This window comes from Mesoplodon mirus, assembly GCF_964341445.2.
Source record: "Mesoplodon mirus genome assembly, contig: SUPER_14_unloc_3, whole genome shotgun sequence".
NCBI lineage: Eukaryota > Metazoa > Chordata > Mammalia > Artiodactyla > Ziphiidae > Mesoplodon > Mesoplodon mirus.
Window position 1 is genome coordinate 337700 of NW_028295758.1, and position 25035 is coordinate 362734.

The 25035-nt window shown below is 42.3% G+C and overlaps 1 protein-coding gene and 1 pseudogene across 2 annotated transcripts in view; both read left to right on the forward strand.

Annotated features, from left to right (window-relative positions):
- LOC309816149 (protein FAM170A-like) overlaps positions 1–12195 on the forward strand; it is a gene marked incomplete at both ends in the record, with an annotated part of 31936 nt that extends 19741 nt beyond the window's left edge. The window contains one exon of the mRNA XM_082646807.1: positions 12177–12195. Within this exon, the coding sequence (XP_082502933.1) occupies positions 12177–12195 (19 nt within the window). The remainder of the gene's footprint in view (positions 1–12176) is intronic.
- A 3802-nt stretch (positions 12196–15997) lies between these two features.
- On the forward strand, positions 15998–24605 carry LOC309816150 (protein FAM170A-like; annotated as a pseudogene). The gene is made up of 3 exons: positions 15998–16067; positions 19361–20049; positions 24601–24605. The product of its transcript is annotated as a protein FAM170A-like (transcript).
- The last annotated feature ends 430 nt before the right edge of the window (positions 24606–25035 follow it).

Here is a 25035-nt window from a genome sequence, read left to right on the forward strand (position 1 = left end):
GCATTTGGTCCCCTTCCATTGAGAGGTATTTTAGCTACCTATTTGTTCTATCTATTGAGTTTATTCTGCATCATTGTATCTACTCTACAAAGCCTGTAAGCATTATTATCAAAAAGAAAGATGAAAAACACCTTTTCAGGAACAGAGTGGTAGAAACCTTCAAACCACCCAACTAACTTCAAAGCATTATCTAACTCCCAGAATTACCCCAGTGGGTACAAGCACATACTATGGAGAGAGTGTATTTTTCAATAAAATATTCCCTTTGTGGGCTGAAACATGCCCTATCTTCTTATGAAATTATTAGTTCGTTATTAAAATTCTTCAATTGAACTATTTCTTGAGATCTGTTCCTCTGCTGACTCATACCCGCTATCACTGATCCTAATCCCACCCTGTACCAGAGATTCTCAGTAAAAGGAAACGAGAAGATTGTACATACACAAAGCCTACGTTCACACCTTCTCTCCAAAACTAATACACCAATAAAGCCAATAAACCAGTTGAAAATCAACAAAGAGAAAAAGAGATCCTTCCATGCTCCATGCCCACCTGATCTCACATTGTCCTACTTCTACTCTCAGCTTTGTCTTCCATTTCTAGATCTTTTCCTACCTTTTGGGAAAATCTGAACTTATCTTCTGAATGAGAAAACTAAATGCCTTTAGTGAATACTCACCCCTACATCTTCCTTCACTACACAAACTTCATCATGCATTTTCAAGGCAAGCACCTTATCTGAGCTCCCCCTGACTCTCCACAATGAGGGAAGGGGACTGTCCAAAATTTCCCATCAGAATCAAGTTGGATGCAAACAAAGAGCCATCCGAACTTTAAGGCTACAATAGGTTGTTCTGAATTTCACTCTTTGAGGAAAAGCATTTCTTTAAATGATGGTCCTTTAAAATGTTAATCTATTGCCAATGTGCTTCAGCATCACTTTAGGGAAAATCAAATGACACTCTGTTTCCTATAGACACTTTACAGTCTACAAGCTGAGGTGATTAACGCTTGATATTCAGTACAACATGGTGGCCCAAAAGCTAATAAGAAGCTTATTATGAATGACTTCACAGCCTAAGACAGTAGCCTACAATTCCTTCCCATTACTGGTTCTGTCCTCCAAGTCTAATGAGTATTCCTGCACATAACTTTACACTTTGATTTTTTATCATTACCAAGCCATCAGACATGGATTAGGAGCAAAGTCAAAGTAATAGGAGGTTATATCCCAATATTATTTTTGAGCAACTAACAGTTCTCACTTGAATGAAATGAATTTTATTTTACACCAAACTCAATGATATAGCTGTCGTCTGGAACTTCAGTGCTATACTCTACTTCCTGGAAGTTTAGCTCATTGGATTCCTGGATTTCAGCACAGAAACCCTGAGTTCCACTCTTCAGGCCTGCCATTGAGTTACTATGTAATCATGCCTAAGTCATTTTTTGATTTGTTTGCTTTTTCTCCATTGGTAAAATGGCAATAATCCAAATTCTCCAAGCCAGGGACCTCATTTTAGGATTTATTTTTAAGCTATGTTTCTAGAAGCCCTAAAATTCTGCATAGTTGTTTCAGGTGTTACATACAAATAATTTAGTCCAAATTTTTTATTTTTAATGTATATTTTAACACTGTGGGAATATTCTAGGAGTCACTGACTCACAAGTGATATATATTAGGTTTTAACACATTTTGGTGAACCCCCTTGCAAGGCATGTCTGGTTAACTCATTCTTGTCTGCAAATCTCAGTGTAAGACTCCTACCAAATTTGTGTATATAAATGACCTTACTTTAAATATGTTAGTTATTAGTAAGTGTGTAGATTGGCCCTGGTCATTTTTTTAAAACAGCAGTACCTGCTTTGCTCTCATTTCTAAACATGTGTAATCAAGTCCTCATGTCTGTGAAAGCCTTTGTCAAAGCCTACATGCTAAACCAGTCCATATTGGGCATGTGCAGTACCTAGTCTTAGCATGCAACCTTTGGGCAATGAGGCAAGATGGTGCTAGTGGTATAGTGAGAAACTGCTAGAGCCAGGTTACAAGGGCTGCTTGATTAATGGCAGATTTTGCAATCATGTTGGGGAATCATGCTGGATTTTCAGGGTGACAAACAGTTTTCAGGATCCCAAAGGGTTAGATGAGACACCATTCTGGGTTTCATGCAACTGGATAGGACCTCAGAGAATGGAAAATCCATGTTCCTTGAACATCGCACAGACTGGCCTATTGGTACAATTGGCTAAGTACATATCATCTAAGTTTATCACGGTAAACTGTCCCTTCTCTAAGATTTATATAATAAGAGAATTCCGTTTTCCCCTATCAGTAACCCACTTCTACAATAACATGCCCCTCCAATTTCTATACCATGTAAAATTCAGACTCATCTACCTGGAACCCAGTCTTATCACATAATAGTCAATTACTCAATAACTAATTTCTAACAGATAATGTTTTAATATTACTTAGTTATAAATCTTTTAGTACTTATTAGAAGTTTTGTGTGCTTCTTCCCTGACTTTGATGCTTATGATAAGAAATACGAGGGCTTCCCTGGTGGCGCAGTGGTTGAGAGTCCACCTGCCGATGCAGGGGATGCGCATTTGTGCCCCAGTCTGGGAAGATCCCACATGCCGCAGAGCGGCTAGGCCCGTGAGCCATGGCCGCTGAGCCTGCGCGTCCAGAGCCTGTGCTCCGCAAAGGGAGAGGCCACAGCAGTGAGAGGCCCGTGTACCGCAAAATATAAAAATTAAAAAAAAAAAAATACAAGCAGTAGTTAGGCATTGTTGGTGATGCAATTTTGAAATGGGATTTCTTACTATACCTCCCATGGGTTTCTGGGTAAATAATAACTGCAGAGTGTCCTGAGAGCACACAGCAGTCCATTACCATTTTCAGCTACCTGCCTGTCAAATCAGTATTTTCATAATATAGTTTATACTTTGGAGTTCTAGAGAAAATTATATTTGTAAAAGGAATCAATCACTGGGGGGAAAAAAGTTTGAAAGCTGATATTTTGACGACACAACCGCTGGCGTCATTTGTAAATCAACCTGATAGATAAAACCAAAACATCCAACGTGTATTCCATGCTGTATTTTGTCTGAGTTATGAGTAGGCATACCCCCTGAGAGGGAGACTGCTTACTTCAGCCCAACTCAAAACACAGATGGAACAGCTCTCCAAAATCAATTATGCAGTCAATGCATGAAAATAGAAAAAGTAAGTTTTGTGGGGAGACAGAAAATTTGGGTTTCATCTGAATCAGAAAGAATACACAGAGGTCTCATGATGATACTATCATGTCACTGATATTTATTATAAATATTGGATGCCTCTGGCCTGGTTGTATATTTATGATAAGGAATTAAACCAGTTGTTAAATGCCGAGCTGTGATTACACATGGGTTCTGGTCCGATTCAATCTTTTCTTTTCTTTTCTTTTTTAACATCTTTATTGGGTTATACTTACTTTAAAATGGAGTGTTAGTTCATGCTTTATTAAAAAGTGAATCAGCTATATATATACATATATCACCATATCTCCTCCCTCTTGTGTCTCCCTCCCACTCTCCCTATCCCACCCCTCTAGGTGGTAACAAAGCACCGAGCTGATCTCCCTGTGCTATGCGGCCGCTTCCCACTAGCTATCTATTTCACATTTGGTAGTGTATATATGTCCATGCCACTCTCTCACTTCATCCCAGCTTACCCTTCCCACTCCCCGTGTCCTCAAGTCCATTCTCTACACCTGTGTCTTTATTCCTATCCTGCCCCTAGGTTCTTCAGAACCTTTGTTTTTTTTTAGATACCATATATACGTGTTAGCATAGGGTATTTATTTTTCTCTTTCAGACTTACTTCACTCTGTATAGCAGTCTCTAGCTCCATTCACCTCACTACAAATAACTCAATTTTGTTTCTTTTTATGGCTGAGTAGTATTCCATTGTATATATGTGCCACATCTTCTTTATCCATTCATCTATCGATGGACACATAGGTTGCTTCCATACCCTGGCTGTTGTAAATAGAGCTGCAATGAACATTGTGGCACATGACTCTTTTTGAATTATGGTTTTCTCAGGGTATATGCCCAGTAGTGGGATTGCTGAGTCGTATGGTAGCTCTATTTTTAGTTTTTTAAGGAACCTCCATACTGACCTCCATAGTGGCTGTATCAAGTTACATTCCCAACAACAGTGCAAGAGGCTTCCCTTTTCTCCACAGCCTCTGCAGCATTTACGGTTTGTAGATTTTTTGATGATGGCCATTCTGACTGGTGTGAGGTGATACCTCATTGTAGCTTTGATTTGCATTTCTCTAATGATTAGTGATGTTGAGCATTCTTTCATGTGTTTGTGGGCAATCTCTATATCTTCTTTGGAGAAATGTCTATTTAGGCCTTCTGCCCATTTTTGGATTGGGTTCTTTGTTTTTTTGATATTGAGTTGCATGAGATGTTTGTGAATTTTGGAGATTGATCCTTTGTCAGTTGCTTCGTTTGCAAATATTTCCTCCCATTCTGAGGGTGGTCTTTTCATCTTGTTTAGGGTTTCTTTTGATGTGCAAAAGCTTTTACGTTTCATTAGGTCCCATTTGTTTATTTTTATTTCCATTTCTCTAGGAGGTGGGTCAAAAAGGATCTTGCTGTGATTTATGTCATAGACTGTTCTGCCTATGTTTTCCTTGAAGAGTTTTATAGTGTCTGGCTGTATATTTAGGTCATTAATCCATTTTGACTTTCTTTTTCGTATGGTGTTAGGGAGTGTTCTAATTTCATTCTTTAACATGTAGCTGTCCAGTTTTCTCAGCACCACTTATAGAAGAGGCTCTCTTCTTTCCATTGTGTATTCTTGCCTCCTTTCTCAAAAATAAGGTGACCAAATGTGCGTGGCTTTATCTCCGGGCTTTCTGTCCTGTTCCACTGATCTATATTTCTGTTTTTGTGCCAGTACCATACTGTCTTGATTACTGTAGCTTTGTAGTATAGTATGAAGTCTGGGAGCCTGATTCCTCCAGCTCGTTTTTCTTTCTCAACATTGCTTTGGCTATTCAGGGTCTTTTGTGTTTCCATACAAATTGTGAAAATTTTTGTTCTAGTTCTGTGAAAAATGCCATTGCTAGTTTGATGGGAATTGCACTGAATCTGTAGATTGCTTTGGGTCGTATAGTCATTTTCACAATGTTGATTCTTCCAATCCAAGAACATGGTATTCCTCTCCATCTATTTGAATCATATTTCATTTCTTTCATCAGTGTCTTACACTTTTCTGCATACAGGTCTTTTGTCTCCTTAGGTAGGTTTATTCCTAGGTATTTTATTCTTTTTGTTGCCATGGTAAATGGGAGTGTTTCCTTCATTTCTCTTTCAGATTTTTCATCATTAGTGTACAGGAATGCAAGAGGTTTCTGCCCATTTTGTATCCTGCTACTTTACCAAATTCATTGATTAGCTCTAGTAGTTTTCTGGTAGCATCTTTAGGATTCTCTATGTAAAGTAGCATGTCATCTGCAAACAGTGACAGCTTTACTTCTTTTCCAATTTGGATTCCTTTTATTTCTTTTTCTCCTCTGATTGCTGCGGCTAAAACTTCCAAAACTATGTTGAATAATAGTGGTGAGAGTGGACAACCTTGTCTTGTTCCTGATCTTAGAGGAAAGGGTTTCAGTTTCTCACCATTGAGAACGATGTTAGCTATGGGTTTGTCATACATGGCCTTTATTATACTGAGGTAAGTTCCCTCTATGCCTAGTTTCTGGATGCTTTTTATCATAAATGGGTGTTGAATTTTGTCAAAAGCTTTTTCTGCATCTCTTGAGATGATCATATTGTTTTACTCCTTCAATTTGTTAATATGGTTTATCACAATGATTGATTTGCGTATATTAAAGAATCCTTGCATCCTGGGATAAACCCCACTTGATCGTGGTGTATGATCCTTTTAATGTGCTGCTGGATTCTGTTTGCTAGTATTTTGTTGAGGATTTTTTCATCTCTGTTCATCAATGATATTGGCCTGTAGTTTTCTATCAATGTGACATATTTGTCTGGTTTTGGTATCAGGGTGATGGTGGCCTTGTAGAATGAGTTTGGAAGTGTTGCTCCATCTGCTACATTTTGGGAGAGCTTGACAAGGAGACGTGTTAGCTCTTCTCTAAATGTTTGATAGAATTTGCCTGTGAAGCCATCTGGTCCTGGGCTTTTGTTTCTTGGAAGATTTTTAATCACAGTCTCAATTTCAGCACTTGTGATTGGTCTGTTTATATTTTCTATTCCTTCCTGGTTCGGTCTCGGAAGGTTATGCTTTTCTAATAATTTGTCCATTTCTTCCAGGTTGTCCATTTTATTGGCATAGAGTTGCTTGTAGTCATCTCTCACGATCCTTTGTATTTCTGCAGTGTCAGTTGTTACTTCTTCTTCATTTCTAACTGTTGATTTGCATCTTCTCCCTTTTTTTCCTGATGAGTCTGACTAATGGTTTATCAATTTGGCTTCTCTTCTCAAAGAACCGGCTTTTAGTTTTATTGATCTTTGCTACTGTTTCCTTCATTTCTTTTTTGTTTATTTCTGATGTGATCTTAATGATTTCTTTCCTTTTGCTAACTTTGGGTCTTTTTTTGTTTTTCTTTCTCTAATTGCTTTAGGTGTGAGGTTAGGTTGTTTATTTGAGATTTTTCCTGTTTCTTGAGGTAGGATTGTATTGCTATAAACTTCCCTCTTAGAACTGCAGTTGCTGCATCCCATAGGTTTTGGGTCATCATGTTTTCATTTCACATAACTGATGTGTCTTAGATGCTTAACATGAAAACAAATATTCTAAAATCAGCAGTGTCCTTTTGCTTTTTGTATCACTTCTATATTATATCATTATTTAAACAATACTGTAGCCAATTAATGTGCATAGGGAAAAATCAATCGACCATAAAGAAAGCTTAAGTTTTTCTATTATTTTATATCTTTTCATAGAAGGCAACTTGACAACTGTTTTCTCTCAAGAAAATGACTTCCTAGGGGTTCTCCCAGAATCAAACCCAGTCATAAACATTCCAGTTCAAATAGTTAATATGAGAAATGGAAGAAACGCCAATAGGAAAGTGAGATAGGGAAGAGAAGGCAAGCATTAAATACTGTGTTATAGCCAGGTAAGAGTGTGGAAAAGTGGAGGTAATCCACAGAGAAACTCTGGGAAACACAAGCTTCCAACTTGAAGGGCCAGGGAGCTGGGGCATTTAGATACCCACTCCCATCAGTCCTTGGTTGAGGACTGCTGCTGGGAAGCTATTAATTCCCCTCACTTCCTTCCTGCCATCTACACAGACAGAGCAGACTTCAACAGCTTCAGAAGTTCCTGGGCTGGAAAATGCCAAATAATGGCAATTGAAAGTTTGCCACATGCACAAAATGGTAGGGTCTAAGAAATATAGGAGGGACATTGAACAAATTGCCAATAGCAGGCAACCGGCAAATGCAAATTCAGAGGGCTTCACAAGTCATCTTAGCAATTAGAATAGATAATAAGAAACCTCTCTCAACAAGAGCCTGAGATGCACTATTCTTATCATTTGAATAATGAGTGCTGGTTTCCATTTATTAAACAGTTCTTATGTGCCAGGTACTGTACCAATGGCCCAACGTCCATGATCTCATTTAATGCCCACAACAATCTTATTAGTACATCACCAGTTTATAGAGGAGGAAGCTGGACTCAAAGGCATTAAGTAATTTACTGAAGTAACAGACACCAGCCCAGGTCTCTCAGTTGCCAAAATATTTTCTCTTTCTGCCTCCCACTGTTTTCAGCGTCCCTAGATGGACAGATATATTTTCTTTAGCTTGAGTATGTCATTAGCTCTGGAAATTCTATCTAAAAAACGTCACAGTCCGCCCCTTTCAGAGAAAGACCTGTGTCTTCATATCTTGGAAATTCCAGCCTGTGTACCAAACATGGAGAGACTTCCCACCTGGTGCCCCTGTCATCTCTGCCACGTGGACTTTTACGAGAGGCTCTCATTTGGTGCTCTGCACCTGCCCCATGGTGGTTAGCACTTTCAAAGAGCTGCAGGCTCCAGGAATCACAAAACCATCTCTGCTTCTATGTCCTTTCCCACCTGATTTCCATTTGCTCTGCCTGGTCATGATGGGAAGTTTCTTTTTTTGTAGCATCATTCCAGTCTGACTTTTCTTTCACCTCTTCACATTCCACATTCCATCAAGTGGCAATTTTATTCTACGATCACCAGTTAGAACTTTAAAATAGATTTTCAAAGAATATCTGACTGTTAGAACTTCAAATAGCTCAAATATAACCATTTTCTTCAATAAACCTAAATTGTAATCTCTTTTAAATAGTATTTTGAGCAAAATAATAATTCATGCTCACTTGTATTAGTCCCTTTTCACTCCTGAGTCTCCAAGTCATTCTTAAAACCTTCAAACTTTAAGTCCTCTAATGCTATCACAGCACACTTTTAATTACTGGTATCAAAAGAAAGGGACTATCATAGGGGAAAAGCCTTCTATGTTATTTTACCAGCTTAATTTCTACACAAAAGCTTTCAAGTAATCAACAAAAAGAAGAAATGCGAATCCAAATAAGCCACAAACTAGGAAGACAGTCCAAGAATGAACAATGAAGGTCAAATCCAAGTACAACAAACCCCATGGAGAATACTGATGTTTTGCTGCAGTGACATTTCATGGTTAATTGGTGGTTTGTTAAAGATTACATTTCCAAGATCAAAAAGAATAATGATAAAACACACTCAGACATGGAAAGCAAGGGCTCTATAAACAGTAGCTCTTTGGAAATTATAAATGGTACTAAATGACTAATGAGGAAGATAGAGAGCTTACCAATTCTCAGGGAATTTTGTAACTTTCAAACCACAGACTGTTGTGGGCAGGATTTGATCAAAGGTCTCTAGAGTACACTTTCATCCTCATGAGGTTGGGGTCAGGAAGAGGAGAAGGTAAAGAGGACCAGGAGCTATAAGGCTGTGACTTGGAAAGGCCTTTTGCAGTCATCTACTTCCAGCATCCTGCCCCAGAATTCCTCAAATTCCATGTTTTCCCATAAGCTGTTATTTCCATCCAGGTGTTACATGTACCAGACCCCTTTTCTACAGCAATGGCCCTTTCAGGTCTTGAGGGAATTTAAAATCATACAAAGAAAAATCTGCCTTGCAGAATCTTAGGAGATTTCACTGATTTCACATTGCTCTTAATGGAACGAAGGCATGGCATCATCTGCCTAGCCTCATATAAAAAAGGAGGAAAAAACCAAAAAACATTCATTGCCCCATTGAATCTGGTGCCCTACATAGTCCCATGTGTGACACTGGTCCCACACAGAAAAATTTGAGCTTACTGTCCACGCTGGTGCTCAGTTAAACCCACCCTATACACAGTCACCTAAGTGGCTTTTCTAGGACACAGTCTGATGGAGGCACTCCTCTGCCTTCACCTTCAATGAATCCCCATTGCTTACAGAACAAAGTCTAAATGACAGAGCCATGGCTCTCGTTCCAGCCATATCTCCTATCAACCCCCTTTCTCAGAGTTCATGCCCCAGCCATGCTGAAGAACATACAATATTCTCTTTATCTTAAGGATTTTGTACAGAGTGGTCCCTCTGCCTGAAACTTCCTTCCTTCCTTCCATCTTTGCCTGGGAAGGTCCTGGAAAATTGCTACTCACCCTGCTCATCTCCACTATCACTTCGTTCAAGAAGTCCCTCTGGGTCTCCCATTCCCAACCACCACAACTGGACTTAGTTAAATTTACCCTCCTGTTTACACCCACAAACACCTACTTCCTCTATCAAATGACTTATTTCCGATGTTGTAATTACCTATTTCTTTATCAGTCTCTCTGACTGAACTATACACTCCTTAAAGACCGAGAAGTTGTTTCCTTCACTATCGTATCACAAAACCTAACAGACTAACTGACACATGATAGGAACTCAGTAAATACGTGTTGGATGAATAAATGAATGAATGAACGAATGAACAACACACTAACCAGCTGTATGAGCTCAATCTCTAGTCCATGCCTCTGTCTCTTACCTGCAACCTAAAACAATCCCAGTACTTCTGGTTGTCTTCCTTGGTCCTGGAACATTTGTGAACTTGCAACATCATTCCCATCCCAGACAACGCCACTTCCAATAATTTGTTGTCCTTATCTATAGTAACACCAGTTACCAAATTTGGCCCATCTACTCCAACCACATCCCAAATCCTCTGAGCCAGGTGCAGCAGCTTCCTTTCACAATGCTAGGACCCACCACAAAACAGATGATAATCCCTTTGCACATTTCAAGGAGCAGCACCAAGGGAACAGTACCTGGGAAAGGCCATTGACAGCTCAGAATATCCAGGGCATTTCTAGAACCTCGGCACTGCTCTCGCTCTAGGAATGAAGGTCCAAAAAGCATCTCAGAGAATGTTCATAATTGTAAACAAGCTCCACCTTTGAAACACAATCTAGATAGAACCAAATATACAAGCCTGCACAATGGATGAAGCCAACGACTCCTCCATGATTGCCCTTCTGACAACCTTATAGTCTCCTCAACCATAAAAGGTGAACTTCAAACTCACGACCTTGCCTTGTCACCAGAAACATCCAAGCTTGGATCAGTCTTTCCAAGACCAGATATTTGTTCTGTGAGCTACTAGAGACTTGTCACATACACAGAAGTATAAGAGGATTATTTCTATCTACCTGGGGACCTGGATTCTTTCACATTGCTCCTGTTAAAACTCTCAGAACACCAAAACTTTACCTACAAAGGGTTCAAGCTATGACACTCCCAATTTTCACAAACCTCCTCATCTCTTGTGAGTCACATGCAGCCAATTCCAGGAATTGAAAACATGGTTGTGAGGATGAAACTGACTTTGGGGCTCCCCTTGGATATGGTCTTCCAGACTTACCAAAAGGCCATTAAGAGGAAGGTTTACCCCACCTCAGGGAAACCCGAGGCAGTACTTGCAGTCAAGGGCTGGCCATGGCTTCTGAGCTACATCCAAAAAGAAATTCATACTGTACCTGGATATGCTGGAGCCATTTCTGACTGTCCGAGAGCCAGCATGTACCGTTCCTGAACTGCCTCCATTGTGGATCATCAGTAGGGCTGTCAGATTTACTAAATAAAAATACAGGATACCCAGTTAAACTTGAACTTCACATGAATAGTAAGTCATCACTTTTAGTATAAGTAGATCCTATGTAGTATTTGGGGCATACTTATCTTAAAAATGTACTCGTTGTTTTTCAGACATTCATATTTAACTGAACAGCTTATATTTTACCTGTCAACCCTACTCATCAGAAATGATGGAGGCTTATAGAGATCCAAGAGATGCCTCAGAGCATCCTCAGCTTTTACTTCTATGTCCTGGACAGTGAGCACGAGCTTCCCACTCCCATTAATTGCCTGTAATGGCATATATTCTCCATTTTAGAGTCTTTTCTACTTGTAATTGTAATTATCTTCCTTATTTTAAAGAGATGTATATTTTTTTCCAAACTTAATAGCTCATCCAAAAGTATTTGGAAGTTCATTCGACAAGGGAAAAACAACATGATTCTGACAAGCGAAGGAAGCCGCCTGGTGCTTAGTAAAGAAGTATTAGGGAGATTGAAAAAGCCAAACTTAATAAGCAAATCTCTCCAAGGGTATTTTCAGAGCTTGATACCCTCCCACACCCTGAAAATATTATTACATCAAGAAGGTAGAACCTGCTAACCAAATGTAAGACTCCCATATGATTCTATCAAACTGAGGATGCTTCTTTACTAAGCAGTGTGCACACGTGCTGCCCCAGGTACCTTGGCAGTTGCAACACAGAGCTCTTCCCTTTGGGATGGAAACAGCAAGTTTTCCTGTGGTCTTCACACTGGCCCCAAAAATACTACACTCCCAATACTTGTCAACTTTAAGTATTTTTCTGCATATCTTCATTTTTCTGTTACTATTTGGACTACATCTTAGCCTTGACATTACATAAATTGCATTCAAGAAGCTATTTTTAAAAGTTGGTAGGAAACCTTAAATCTATGGCTTGCAGTCCCTGGCTTACTTTCATCCAGGTGCATAAGGGTTTTCAAAAGTACTCAGGTTAGTTACCCCGTATCACAGTCCCACGCTTCTGTCACAGATATGAAAATGGAACATGATATTTAAGGTTTTAGTTGCCAAATCATCAAGCTTCCCAGGCAGAGGCAATAGATCAAAATGATTACAGAGGTATGGATTTTGATTTGCTCCAGTGTCTTGGGAAAGTCACTTGGCCTCTGTATTTATTTGTACTTATCTGCACTTATCTGTCACTTGGGGGTTACCATTGTACCTAGTCCATGGGTATGTTGTACAAATTAACTGTAACGTAGTTAGAAGAAACCGACACAGAGTAAGCACTCCACAGACATTGGCTATTAGCTATTGGAAATATTTCTCCATGAAACACATGACTTTATCAGTGGATGACCCGGTGGGAGACAGTGAATCACAGAATCACAGCATGTTGAAAGTGACCTAGTTCACACTCTTATGTGAAAAAAAGAAAAGTGTGCATGTGTAGAAAATCTCTGAAACTTTACATAACAAATAGTACATCATGTTAACTTTGAGGATTAGAATAAATCAGGAAAGGAGGAAAGCAAAACTTGAGTGTAATTCAATTTCTACATCATTTGTGTTTCTACACAGAGACTCTGAATACACTGGAAGTGCAATTTTTTTTAATGTGGCGGGATAAAGGTTTTCAAGTTTTCCTGATCCATCCGTATTATTATTTCAGAATTGCTGGCATTTCTTGCCATCTTCAGATCTACACCCATTTGAGTCAGTGGGCCCTTCTGGATGGAGGAGATAATAGAGCAGAAGTGAAGTGAGAGAAAAGGAGAGACAAGATTTTCTCTTTTCTCTTCAAAGAGGAAAGGTCTTTGGAATGGGAACAACTCACAACCAAACTTTGGGGAAAGGATGTGATGGAAAATGAGACAAACATCCTACCCCTGTGATGAGAAGGTTTCCCTGGGCTGGATGGAGGGAGGTCACAGGTGGATGGACAAGGAAACCAACTAGGGAGAAACACACACAAGTGCAGAGCAAGCACCCCGAGGCCACTCAGCCTGACTCCATGCAAACATGTGTCCAGCAGACAGCCCTTCACCTGTGGCTCCCCAGCAAGACAGGTACCTCGGGGGTGCCAACTCATTCTGAGTCCATTATGCCTGGCCATTCATAAACCGCTGTCTAACTTGTGAGGAATAAATTCTAAATGTTTATGAGGAAGTTGGGGAAGGAGATTGAAAGGTTACTTAAACGGAAAAAAAAGAAGTTCAGGAAGGCAGGATGGTAGAGAGACAAGAAAAAGACCTTAAAAGATAGAAAGGATTTGCCAAAGAAGAGAAAGAAAAAGAAATGATTCCAAATGGGTTAACCTGCAGCTAGGAAGTTAAGGAAGATTATTGATGGGTGAAGACTATGGAATAAAGTGAATAAAATTTCTCAGAAGTTGCTGAGACTATGGTAAGAAGCATGATTATCAAATTATGAATTGTCTGCAGTAGCATTCTAGGGGGACACTAGGAAGGGGAAGCAAATGTTCATGAGATGACAGTGGCAGGTGGAAAGTTGTTTCAGGGGAAGATCAGTCGTGCAGAGTGTGTATCAGAGGAGGGCAAGTGTGAGCAAGCAAGGAAATACTAAGTGTATACGATTCCTTCACTGAGTGCACCCAGCCCCGTGGTCAGCCTTGAGAACAAGCAGGACTTCAGGTACTGGAGCTACATTTCAGTCATCAAGACTTGAGAAGACACCCTTAACTCAGGTCTTCTCTTCAAACTCCATCTTTCCTACTTGACCTTCATTTGGCCTCTTCCCTTACCCTCAAGCTGTGGACTGAGGCCACAGAGCAAGATGGGTCACTAGTGTCCTCCATCCCCTGGTGACTGTGGTTCACATCAGTGGAGTACCAAAGGCAATAACCAAGTAACAGACACAAGAGTGTATGAAGAAGAAGAGATTCTGATAAGGCTTTCTGTGACAGTGTGGGCCGAGTTGGCTGTATATGCCTGCTATCACCTGAATGATGAGCAAACTTAGGGGAGAAGTGCTCAGAAGGCAGAGCCTGGCTCTCTATAGGCTCTGCGTCCTCACAACCCACTCCAAGACCTCAGTTGCAGCTTCAGCCCCCAATCTCTCTCCCTCTGCCTACTCACAGTTTTTGAAGTCTTCTTTCCTCCACATTTCTCTTGAGAGGTGGAGGAGGAAGATGAGCTTCAGGCCAGCTCAGACTCCCCTGGGATCCCAGCAGGATGCCTCTCATTAACCTCCCACATTCTAGGAAGCTCCTAAGATCTCCACACTTGGGGGAGTTTTCATTTCATCAGTGCTTCAAATTGCTGGCTGGAGATGGCCTGTTGAAAGGTGGCTAAAAGCAAGTAGGAACCTTTGGGCAGCCTGGCCCTTCTCGACTGTCAGACATCTTCAGGGATATTCTAGGAAACATTGCTTGTTTTAGAGAAGGGAGGGAAACAATCCAATTGTCCAATAATGCTTGAATGGAAAATAAATGATGCTATACGAATGTGACGAAATAATACCAAACAGTCAAAAATCAAAGACCTAGATCTATATGGACTGATGTCACTAAATCTTGAAAACATAATATTGTTTGAAAGAAAATGAGATAAAGAATCTTAGATTATGATAACAGGTATGTAAGTATTTAAATATTTAAATCAATTCAACATATTGCTTCTATATATATAGATGCAAGAAAATAAACTTTATCCAAAGAACACATTATTTACATTTAATATGCTCATTTATCTAGGAGACCCAAAATAACCCACAGATAAACTAGCAGGAACTAATAAGACGGTTCAACAAGGCACACACATACAAGATCAATAAATTTTAAAAGTCAATCACGCTCCTCTATACTGGTGATAGCAAATTAGAAACTGTAAAAGAAAATAAGAAAAAAAGAAGATCTAAAAATTGTCACAAGAGCCATATAAATTACTTAGAACTAAGCATACATAAAAGTAAATAAAACTGACAAACTGAGTACGACCACTTAAACTCCGCCCAACCCAAGGATTAGAAAACGACTGTTCTTACTTTATGAGAACACGCCCTCTTCCTAAGTAGCAGATCAGTACGTGAGAGTGAATCAAAGAAACACAGCATTTGAAAAGTCAACTAGGCCAAGCCTCTCGATCGCACAGACAGAAGCTGAAGCCCAGATAGGTTGAGTTACTTGCTAAAGGGCCCAATGTCCTGACTCAAGGACTCGCATTTTTCACTCATTCGTAAGACACAATCAAATTCAGTACCTTGGAAAGAGATGGGAAATAAATGAAGAAATCAATTATATAGTTCCTCATCTTTAAGTACAGAAATAGCCGTGACAAAATTACATGTATTGAGGGAAAATTGAAGTGCAGAGTTTAAAATGTCAATAATCCACAGGGAAACTGGAGACCATTTAAAATATTCATATTAAATCTCTCTAGAAAAGGCATTAAAAGATCTCCAATCAAAATGTTCATTTTATAATAGATATGGTATGATACAACTTATAATAGATATGGTATGAACCTTTCCCTTTCACGGGAAAGCTTCGGCTGGGAAACAGGAATTGTTCTTGAAAATGGGGCCTGTGCTATTGCAGACACAGTGCTGAACTTAGGTCCACAGAATGCTCTGATGTCATCATTGAGGTCACAGAATCCTGCTGTGCGCCTGGCAACCTTGTAAACTGAACAGCCCTGGTGAGCACTAGGCAGTACTGCTGGTTCACTAAGTGATACAAGTTTTTCAGCCATTTAGGAGACTTGACTATTTTTGTTTGTATTGAATCATTTCAACAGATTGCCCAAGAGGCAACAAGGGCCAACCTGTAGGGAAGAGGAGGAGTTGGACATCTCTTGAGGCATCTTCTAAGGGAGACTTCTAGTTGGTACCATGAAACGGCGACAGAAGAGGAAACATCTGGAAAATGTAGAGTCCCAGGAAACTGCCGAGAACGGAGGAGGTATGTGGGGGGCAACTTGCTGGGGGACATGGGTTTCTGCCAAACTAAACCTTCTCTAGGATGGAGGGGACTGAGAACGTGTCACCTGTGAAGCAGGGAGCGAGACACCTCGTCTCACTGATGCTGCCGTAACCATCCGGAGGGTCCCTGTGGTGTGAGATGGCACAGAACGGCCAGATGCCCCCTGGGAGATGGGAGGTCAGCTCCGCTGGTCTGGGGACTCTCTCCTGGGGCTGCCGGGCCTGGAGCTTTGTCGGACTCACAGCAGGCTGCATCCTGCTTGCACAGACCTAGAGGTGCAGCTTTTCTCAGTCCCCGATTTCTCTCTTATGCTCTTGGATCTTTCCCTGGGGTCATGAGGTGGGGGATGTGAAGGATGCAAGGATGCTGAGAGAGACCCATGAGTTGCTTGGCCTCTTTTACCAAAGTGGAAAGAGAAGCCCCATGAGTTGAAGGCCCTGTTGAAAAGTATCTTGACAAGTGGAATGCAGTTCAAAAGAAGATTGTTTGTCTAGGGATGGTGTCATATTTAAAGCAAGGAGGTATTATTCCTTCAACAGGAAGAATTGCCCAAAGGAGATCAAGGGAAGGGAAGGGTTTTCCAGAGACTGATACCACGTGGGCGGGGGTGAGATATGTCCTTAGGGTCCTGCAGGGAGCTCTGAGAGCCACGGGCCACGGGGTGCCTGCATGCATTAAATGTAGGCGAGTAGCTTGCCCTGGGCGGGGGTGGTCACCCCAGAGTTCCAGCTAGACGTCTCTGCCCCAGATTAGAGCCCAGTAGCTCCTACCAAGCCCAGGACACTGGAGACTGTAGGGTGGGCCGTGGCAATGGAGGTCTAGAGAGAAGGTAGATTTTCAGGCAGTGGCTGGGACAGGCTGGGGAAGGCAATGACTGCCCCTAACCATTCAGAATATTTTTCTCTATGTTCCTGTGTGTCTGTGTGTGTGTGTGAGTGTGTGTGTGTGTGTGTGTGTGTCGTAGTGCAGAGATGAGCAGGATGAATGGGGGTAGAGTGCTTATCAGATATAAAGTCTTCGTGGTAAAGTTCCTGTCACCCTGCCTGGACCTGGCTGACACTCGCTGTATGTAAGAGTGTATACAGAACTCTTGTTAGGGGTGTTTTATGAGACAGTAACTCATACACCCATGTACACTCTGATACAGCAAAAATATCACACACCCCACATATAACTTCCTTAGTAAACCACACACAGCACATGGAGGTATATACACGCATCCCTCCTGTACTACGTTCTCATACAACCCATCTGTACCACAATCCTGTCCTCCAACACCAAACGCTGGAGATGAGATATGTATATAGACACACACACTATATATATAGGACACACACACACACACACTATATATATATATATGTATCTGATCAACTCTCACACAAACACAGCTAACTTCAGCTATCGCTAAATACCTCTATAAGAACCAGTCACGTGTCATACACACAACACTTATAACACATTCTTGAGTAATGCCAGACCCGCTTTGTACAAACCACAGTAAACCACAGTCTCAGTAACCCATGTCAGGGTTTCCAGAGAAAATATGGGCTATCCAGTTCAATTTGAATTCCAGATAAGCAACAAGTAATTTTTCAGTATCCGTATGTCCCAAATATTGTACGGGCCATACTTACACTAAAAGTAAGTAAGACCAAATACTGCATGGGAATACTTACACTAAAAAATTATTCTGGCTTTATCTGAAACTGAAATTTAACTGGGTGCCCTGTATTTTTCTTCGTTTAGTTTGGCAACCCTTATATACTTACCACCAGCTCAGGTATTATATATTTATTGTAGTTTTGTTTAGTGTGTGTCTTCCACTACTAGAATGTGCAGGATTACCAGAGACTACAACAATGCAAGAGTGCCAGATACACAGGAGTAGCTGCTTACTGAATCTTGGTGAATGAATGAATGAACACACACCATAAATACAAGCCACACCATGTAATGAGGAAAAGTTACATGTCCCAGAATTCCAGACTTGTGAACAGAAACCATGCACACGAAGGCCACAGACACAGATAAGACACAGCTGCACCGTGCTCCCCATGCTAACCCCACACTTGCCACAGACTTAACTGATACACATCACTCACTCTTCCCACATACTCACAGTCACCACCGAGGCCTACATTACCAACAAGACAGTGACAGAGTAAGTACTGATTGGAATTAAATACTGGAGTATACACTGGGAACCACACTCTCAACTGTGTGTATTCACTGCACCTGACACGTGTCACACACTCAGTAAATATTTGTGGACAGAGGACTGATGAACCCACCCTGAGCCTTTCATTCCTCCCTCAGGAATCTCGAAGTCACAAGAGGATCCCCCTCGGCTTGGATCCACTGTGGTGGCCCAAGGCTGCAGCCCAGGGGTAGGGGAGGTCTCCTCTGCCCCTAAACACTTCTCCTGTGCTTCTTCTCCGCGCAAGCTCATCTACGCCGGTAAGGGCGCGGGGCTCCTCAGGTGAGGGGGTGCTTGGCTGTGAGGCAGGAGGCACACAGATCCCAGGGAGGCTGAGAGGAAACCCAGGGTCATCAGAGGTGATGAGGGCTCTGTGGAGGAGCCTGGGCAGGATGGCTGAGGTGTTACGAGGGCGTGGATCCCAGCTGAGTCAGGGGTGGGTGGCGGGTGTGAATCCTGGTACTACCATGGTGGGGAAGTCAAGGAGCAGGGGCCGGAAAGGTCTGGACTTGAGGTGGAGGGAAGAGGGACCAGATTAAGCATCTTCAGAGGAAAATGTAGGGTTTCTCTTTGCCTTTGCTTCCAGAGAAGGACAGAGTTCTGCATCACAGACCTCCAGCCTGAGAGCAGCACCATCCAGCTCAGGTCCACACAGCTCACACACTCATGCGCCCTCCAGGCACAGCCCTTCTCAGTGCACACATGAACCCCAAGCACGTGATCCACAGTACTCTCCTCCTGCACCACCGCCCCATTCCACAAGGTATGCACCACCGGTATTCCCAAACTCACACTCCTCGTCATACACGCATCCATCCGCATCCCTCACATACCACAGTCCTCACCACTGTACTCCACACCCGTGTATACAGACACCGCTCCAGTATCCCCCAACACGCAGAAAAAAGCCCACAGATGACACCAGATACACCACTGCCTCCTACGGCCAACAGACACCAAGCTCACGACATAGCTACATCATGCAAATGTCCCTCTCTCGTCTACCACACCAGCTCCCTCAGCTTCTGGCATGGCCCATGCATGTTATTATGTTTTTAATTTCCTTTTTCAGGAATCCGGAGATCACATCGAGACACTGCCCAGCCTACCGCACCCCTAGCCCAGGTTCAGGAAAAAGGGGAGACCACTCCCCCATCACACTGTGTCTCCTCCTCACCCTCTTCACCCTGTAAGAACGATCTGCACACAGACAAAGAGGAAAGGGGCATGAAAATATACTACATGCAGGTACAAGTGAACAAGGGTGTCGCTGTCTCCTGGAAGACAAACAAACCCTTGGAGTTGCCTGAAAAGCAGCTGAGGATAGAAGTGACCCTTCCTGAGGATGCGTGCACAGTAGACACTTACCCCTCTGATGTGTCCACCGAAAACCTCCTGTCTGACAGTGAGCCCACTGGGGAGGAGAAAGAGTATGAGGAAAGGGCAGAGCCAGGCAGCCCATCAGGGTCACCTGCCGTCGAGGAGACACCCAGGGCCAAGACACCGGACTGGATGGTGACCATGGAGACTGGCTTCAGGTGCATGGCCTGCTGCCGGGTCTTCCCCACCTTGGAGGTCCTCCAGCAGCACGTGAAGGGCGGCGTCCTGGAGGGCTTCAGCTGCCATATCTTTCATCTCAACATGGCCCAGTGGATGGGCAATGTGGAATCCGAAATCACCCCGAGGAGGAGGACAAGGAGGACGAGGAGGACGAGGAGGAGGAGGAAGAGAAACAAGAAGGCCCCAGCCCAAGGAGAACCCGTAGGCAAGCTCTTTCCTCTCTTTTGATTTCCACACAGCAACTGAGATTCATGGGACAGAAGATCCTGGAGACGGTGTGGTCTTGGAAGAGGTAAGGCTTGAGGCTGGCAGTCTTCTGAGCCTATGTCACGAGGGCCCAGAGGTGTCTAAGGGAAGGAGCCGCACACATGTGCTGGTTGACCTAATGGCTCTGAAGTTGCATCAACTTGGGACACACCCAGCACTTCCAAAGGAATTGAGCTCTGTTGACTTCAACAAGAATGTGGAGCCTTTTCCTAGGAGTTTTCTCAGGGTCTGCACGATGGACCTCAACTCTTAGAGGACGTACTGCCAGCAGCTCCTTCTCGGCAGAGAGAGCCAGGAGTGGTCTCAAGAGAGGACAGGGGCCCTTGCAGGACCAGAACTTTGAGGTCTGAGAGCCTTGGGCCTGAGCCGAGATCTCACCCGGACTACTGGACCTAGCCTTCTGTGACAAAGGGGAATATGAAAGAGAGTCACGTGGAAATGAGGTCCCCCGAGATATGGAAATGTTCCAGAACCTTCGTTGCGTGGTAGTTGATCTGGAGCCAAGCTCACTGTGGTGTGTGTGGCTCTGAGCATTAAGGCAATGCTGGAGGGTAACCCTGACCAGCAGAGCTTGGAGTGCTTCTTGTCTCTTCCTGTTCTACCTCAGTTGTTTTATCCCTTCCAGGGAGAAGAAAGCACCCTCGGGATAGTTGGTAGTAAACCAGGGTATATCCTCCCTCAAGGGGACCCGGCCTGCCCTTCATTCAAGATGCTCTGGAAATGGGAACTGACTCATGTTATCGAATTGGCTGAGGGAGCACAATTCCCATGTTGATTCCGGTCAGACATATTCATCAGACCTAGAGCTTTTCTCCTGATTCAAATCAAGTAGGGTATTAGTAGACTTCCCATTTATTTCAGCCCTAGAGATAGCACATGAGCAAATATAAAAACTCTCTGTGTATCAAAGCATTCTAATGAGCCCTTTCATTTTGCTGTTCATTGTGAAAAACACGCTCACTTTATCTCTGCCAATGAAGTGTTTCCACTTGACCCATGATGCCCCACGATCCCATTAGCCTCACTGAATTTAGGGAGCCCATTATGATGACATAATTTCCCTCTCATTCCTGGCCTGCAGAGAAGAGCAGCTATAGAGCATTCCAAGACTCCTAACGCTCCCCTCACCAATACGTTTCTTAAACCTCTGGCAAAGCAAGTGTCCTCTGAGCCCTCCCAGGGCACATAGGGGGTTTGGGTGAGCAGATCTTATGTGATAAATCCACTCCAGTGGTCTGGCATTCCTATGCCTTTGTAAACCTTCTACAGTGGTGGTTCTCAGCTGGGGACACTTTTGGTCCCCCCTCCCAGGAAATATGTGGCAGTGTCTTGAGACTTTTTTTTTTTTTTTTTTTGTGGTACGCGGGGCTCTCACTGTTGTGGCCTCTCCCGTTGTGGAGCACAAGCTCCACACTGGCTCCGCACAGGCTCAGTGGCCATGGCTCACGGGCCTAGCTGCTCCACGGCATGTGGGATCTTCCCGGGCCCTGGCACGGACCCATGTCCCCTGCATCGGCAGGCGGACTCTCAACCACTGTGCCACCAGGGATGCCCCTTGAGACTTTTTTCTTTAAGGAGCTGTGTTATGAATGAGCCCCACGTGGCTGGTGCACACGGATGTATCAAGGCACTTTTTTTTTTTTTTTTTTGCTACGCGGGCCTCTCACTGTTGTGGTCTCTCCCGTTGCGGAGCACAGGCTCCAGACGCGCAGGCTCAGCGGCCATGGCTCACGGGCCCAGCTGCCCCGCGGCATGTGGGATCTTCCCGGACTGGGGCACGAACCCGTGTCCCCTGCATCGGCAGGCGGACTCTCAACCACTGCGCCACCAAGGAAGCCCTCAAGGCACTTTTGATTGTTACAACTAGGGTGGCAGGGAAGAGTATGTGCCACTGGCCCATCTTACAGTGCACAGGACAGCTCCCAACAACAAAGAGCTATCCAGTTCAAAATGTCAGTCATGCCAACGCCAAGAAATTTTGCTACAACATACTTAGAAAGTCCTGGCATTTTGACTTTAGCATACACTCACTTTGGGTACAGGTTTCAGTCATTTGAGCAAACTGTTGAAGGCATTCCCAGGTAGCCAAGCTAACACGCTGAGTCTGGAATGGGTGTTGAATGCACTCGTATCAACAAATCCAGCCTAACCCAATATTACATTACTCCCACCTGCTTCAATACCTACAAAATCCACACACATTATTTCTCAGGTTTCTATTGATATAAATTATAAAATTCCATATTTTAGAAGATAGTGTCTCCTCATGGTCATCCTTTATACCCGGTGGGTACCCACCCCTTCCCTGCTCCCGTCCCCATTTCAAGGACTCTAGTCTGATTACTAGGTCTGGAAAAACGAGAGGTAGTGGAGGCAAGTCTTGAGGATCCACAGACCCCTGCAAGGAAACTATCTCAGAGTAGAGGCAGACTTCCTTCTAATAGCACAGCAGGCTCAACTAAGAGGTCACAGGTCAGAGGTCACAGGCCTCAGCTTTGTTGGAATCTGCCCATATATTTCCACCTCAAATTTCCAGGATTCTACTCCTTCCCACTGATGCCCTAGGACATAAGAGAATCTACAAGGTTGTGAATCAATGTGTTGTCATTCAGCCACTGACTGAATTTGACTTTGGATCCCCTTAAAAAAATAAATAAATAAAAAGGAAGGAAAGAAAGATAGAAATGCTGATTATAACAAGTCCCCCAAAGTGTTGCTATGTAGCCAAGCTCAAAGCTAAGACAGAAAATCCCCAACGCTAAAAATAGATTTCGAGCTCAAGCTATCAACTGGGAGTTGAAACTGAAGGCCCTACAAAGGCCAATGGAACCGGATACAAAGCTAAAGATTTAGTCTTTAGCATAGGTGGGAGTCAAGGTTAGAGGAAGCCATGCACTGGGAGTGAGTTGTGAACTACTCAACACTAAGAATGGAAGAGCAGCTCTTTCATTGAATGTGAAGAAAGAAACAGGTAGTCCCTAGTTGCTACCACTGTCTTTGAACCAAACTAAAGAACAAGGTCAACCAGAAGGGCAGATATGAGAATCAAAAAGGAAACCTCTCTGGAATCCTCACTGAACCAAGTCTAAGTTCTGCTCTACTTGTGGTCTTTCACTTACAGAGACAAACCTTTTGGGCTTACAACAGGGATCAACAGACTTTTTCTCTCAAGGGCCAGAAAGTAAATATTTTAGGTTTTGTGGGCCATCAGTGCTCGTCACAACCACTGAACACTGTCAGCACAATGGGAAACACTCAAAGATGGTAAATAAATGGATGGGCCAATAAAGAGCTTTTATGTTCCAATAAAGCTTTAAAGGCAACGAGCCAGGTTGGGCTCACAGGAGGTAGTTTTCCAGCCCTTGACTTAACTCACTAAACTACAAATTACCTTGAGAGTTGGTGGTTTGATAGCTACCAAACCAAACCAAACAAGAAAGCCCTAGGATTTCTGACATCTAATGCAATGCAATTTGAGGTAGCATGGACTTCACATACACATGTGAAGGTGTGGTCTAGGAAACCGATCTTGGAAACCTGCCTCTCACATTAAATACATCTTTTGCTGAGTAAAGCCCTTTAACCAAGTAAGTGTTAAACATCAGTGAAATGACTAAGAAGTAGGAAATGGTATGCAAACCTCCTCCTTAACAACTTGTTCCCATCAGTCGAGGTTTCTTCCCTATGCACATTTTTCCTTAGGGAATCGTTGATAAATTTTACCTCTAAAACTTACCTATTTCCACTCTCTATCTTCAGGATTTGCCCAATCACTGTTACTTTGTAAACAATTTAAAAAAGTTTTTTGGGGGGTAAATTCCTTTTTTCCCACAGCTAATGGTTCTCTGTGTCATAGTGTCTGGAACGACCCAGCTACTTCTCCAGTCAGACCAAGCACTTGAAAGGACAAGCCGGTACCCCGAGCTATCCATCCATTCACCCAGTAAGGAAGCCTGATGAGGAGAACTAGGATGTGTAAATTTCTACTGTTGGAATTAAAACAGAATATTCTGGGCTGCATGGATTTATCCTAAACTTCAAATGCATTAATTATAAATATACCGTTACACTACTATTCTGTATCTTTGAATAACCATATACATTTTTTCTTTTTATAACTGATTTCTAGAGGTCTATTCCTTAATTTTGGCCATATATATGTATACCTCATGATGATAGGATTTCTTACTGTGAGGGATTAATATGTTCTTAGTAATTTTTAATATTATATTTTACATTATTTTACTACCTATGTTACTATAAAAATAACAGTATTTTACTGGAAAATTGATGCTCAATGAAAAATTTAAAATATGGAAGTTACATGTGGAAAAAATCCCTGAAAATCTTGCCACTGTTTACATAAGGGTGAATATCCCTTTACAGATGACAGGATGCATTAACACACACACATACATGTTTGATTAAGGTATGTGATGTACCTACCTAAAATACATTAAACTGTTACATGCTTCTGTCATTAAGTTTAAGCCATCATTTTAACGGACCTGTTATTACGTAACTATCTTAAAATATAAAGACATTCCTATTGAATATTTCACTTTTACAAAATTTAGTAACATTGACATGCTACTCACCTTTTCTATTTGAATTTCCTAATTATAAGGTCCTATTCTGTGATTTCTATATCAAAGGGACGCACGTTCTATGTTTTGATATGTACTCAGCAACTTCACTTTGAAAATCAATTTTTCAATCCACCGCTAGGAAAAAGTGTGCAAGTCAGTCGTTGAATAAATATGTTTGATGAAATTACCAAATTTCAACAAATAATTTTTTTCTTTTTATCTCAGGCCAGAGAGGAGTAAGGAGATAGAGAACTTGACAAAAGTAATCTACTTCAAACAGCCTCTTTTCTCTACTTAAGAAGTCTTGATGAAAGTAATGCTAAAACCCTTG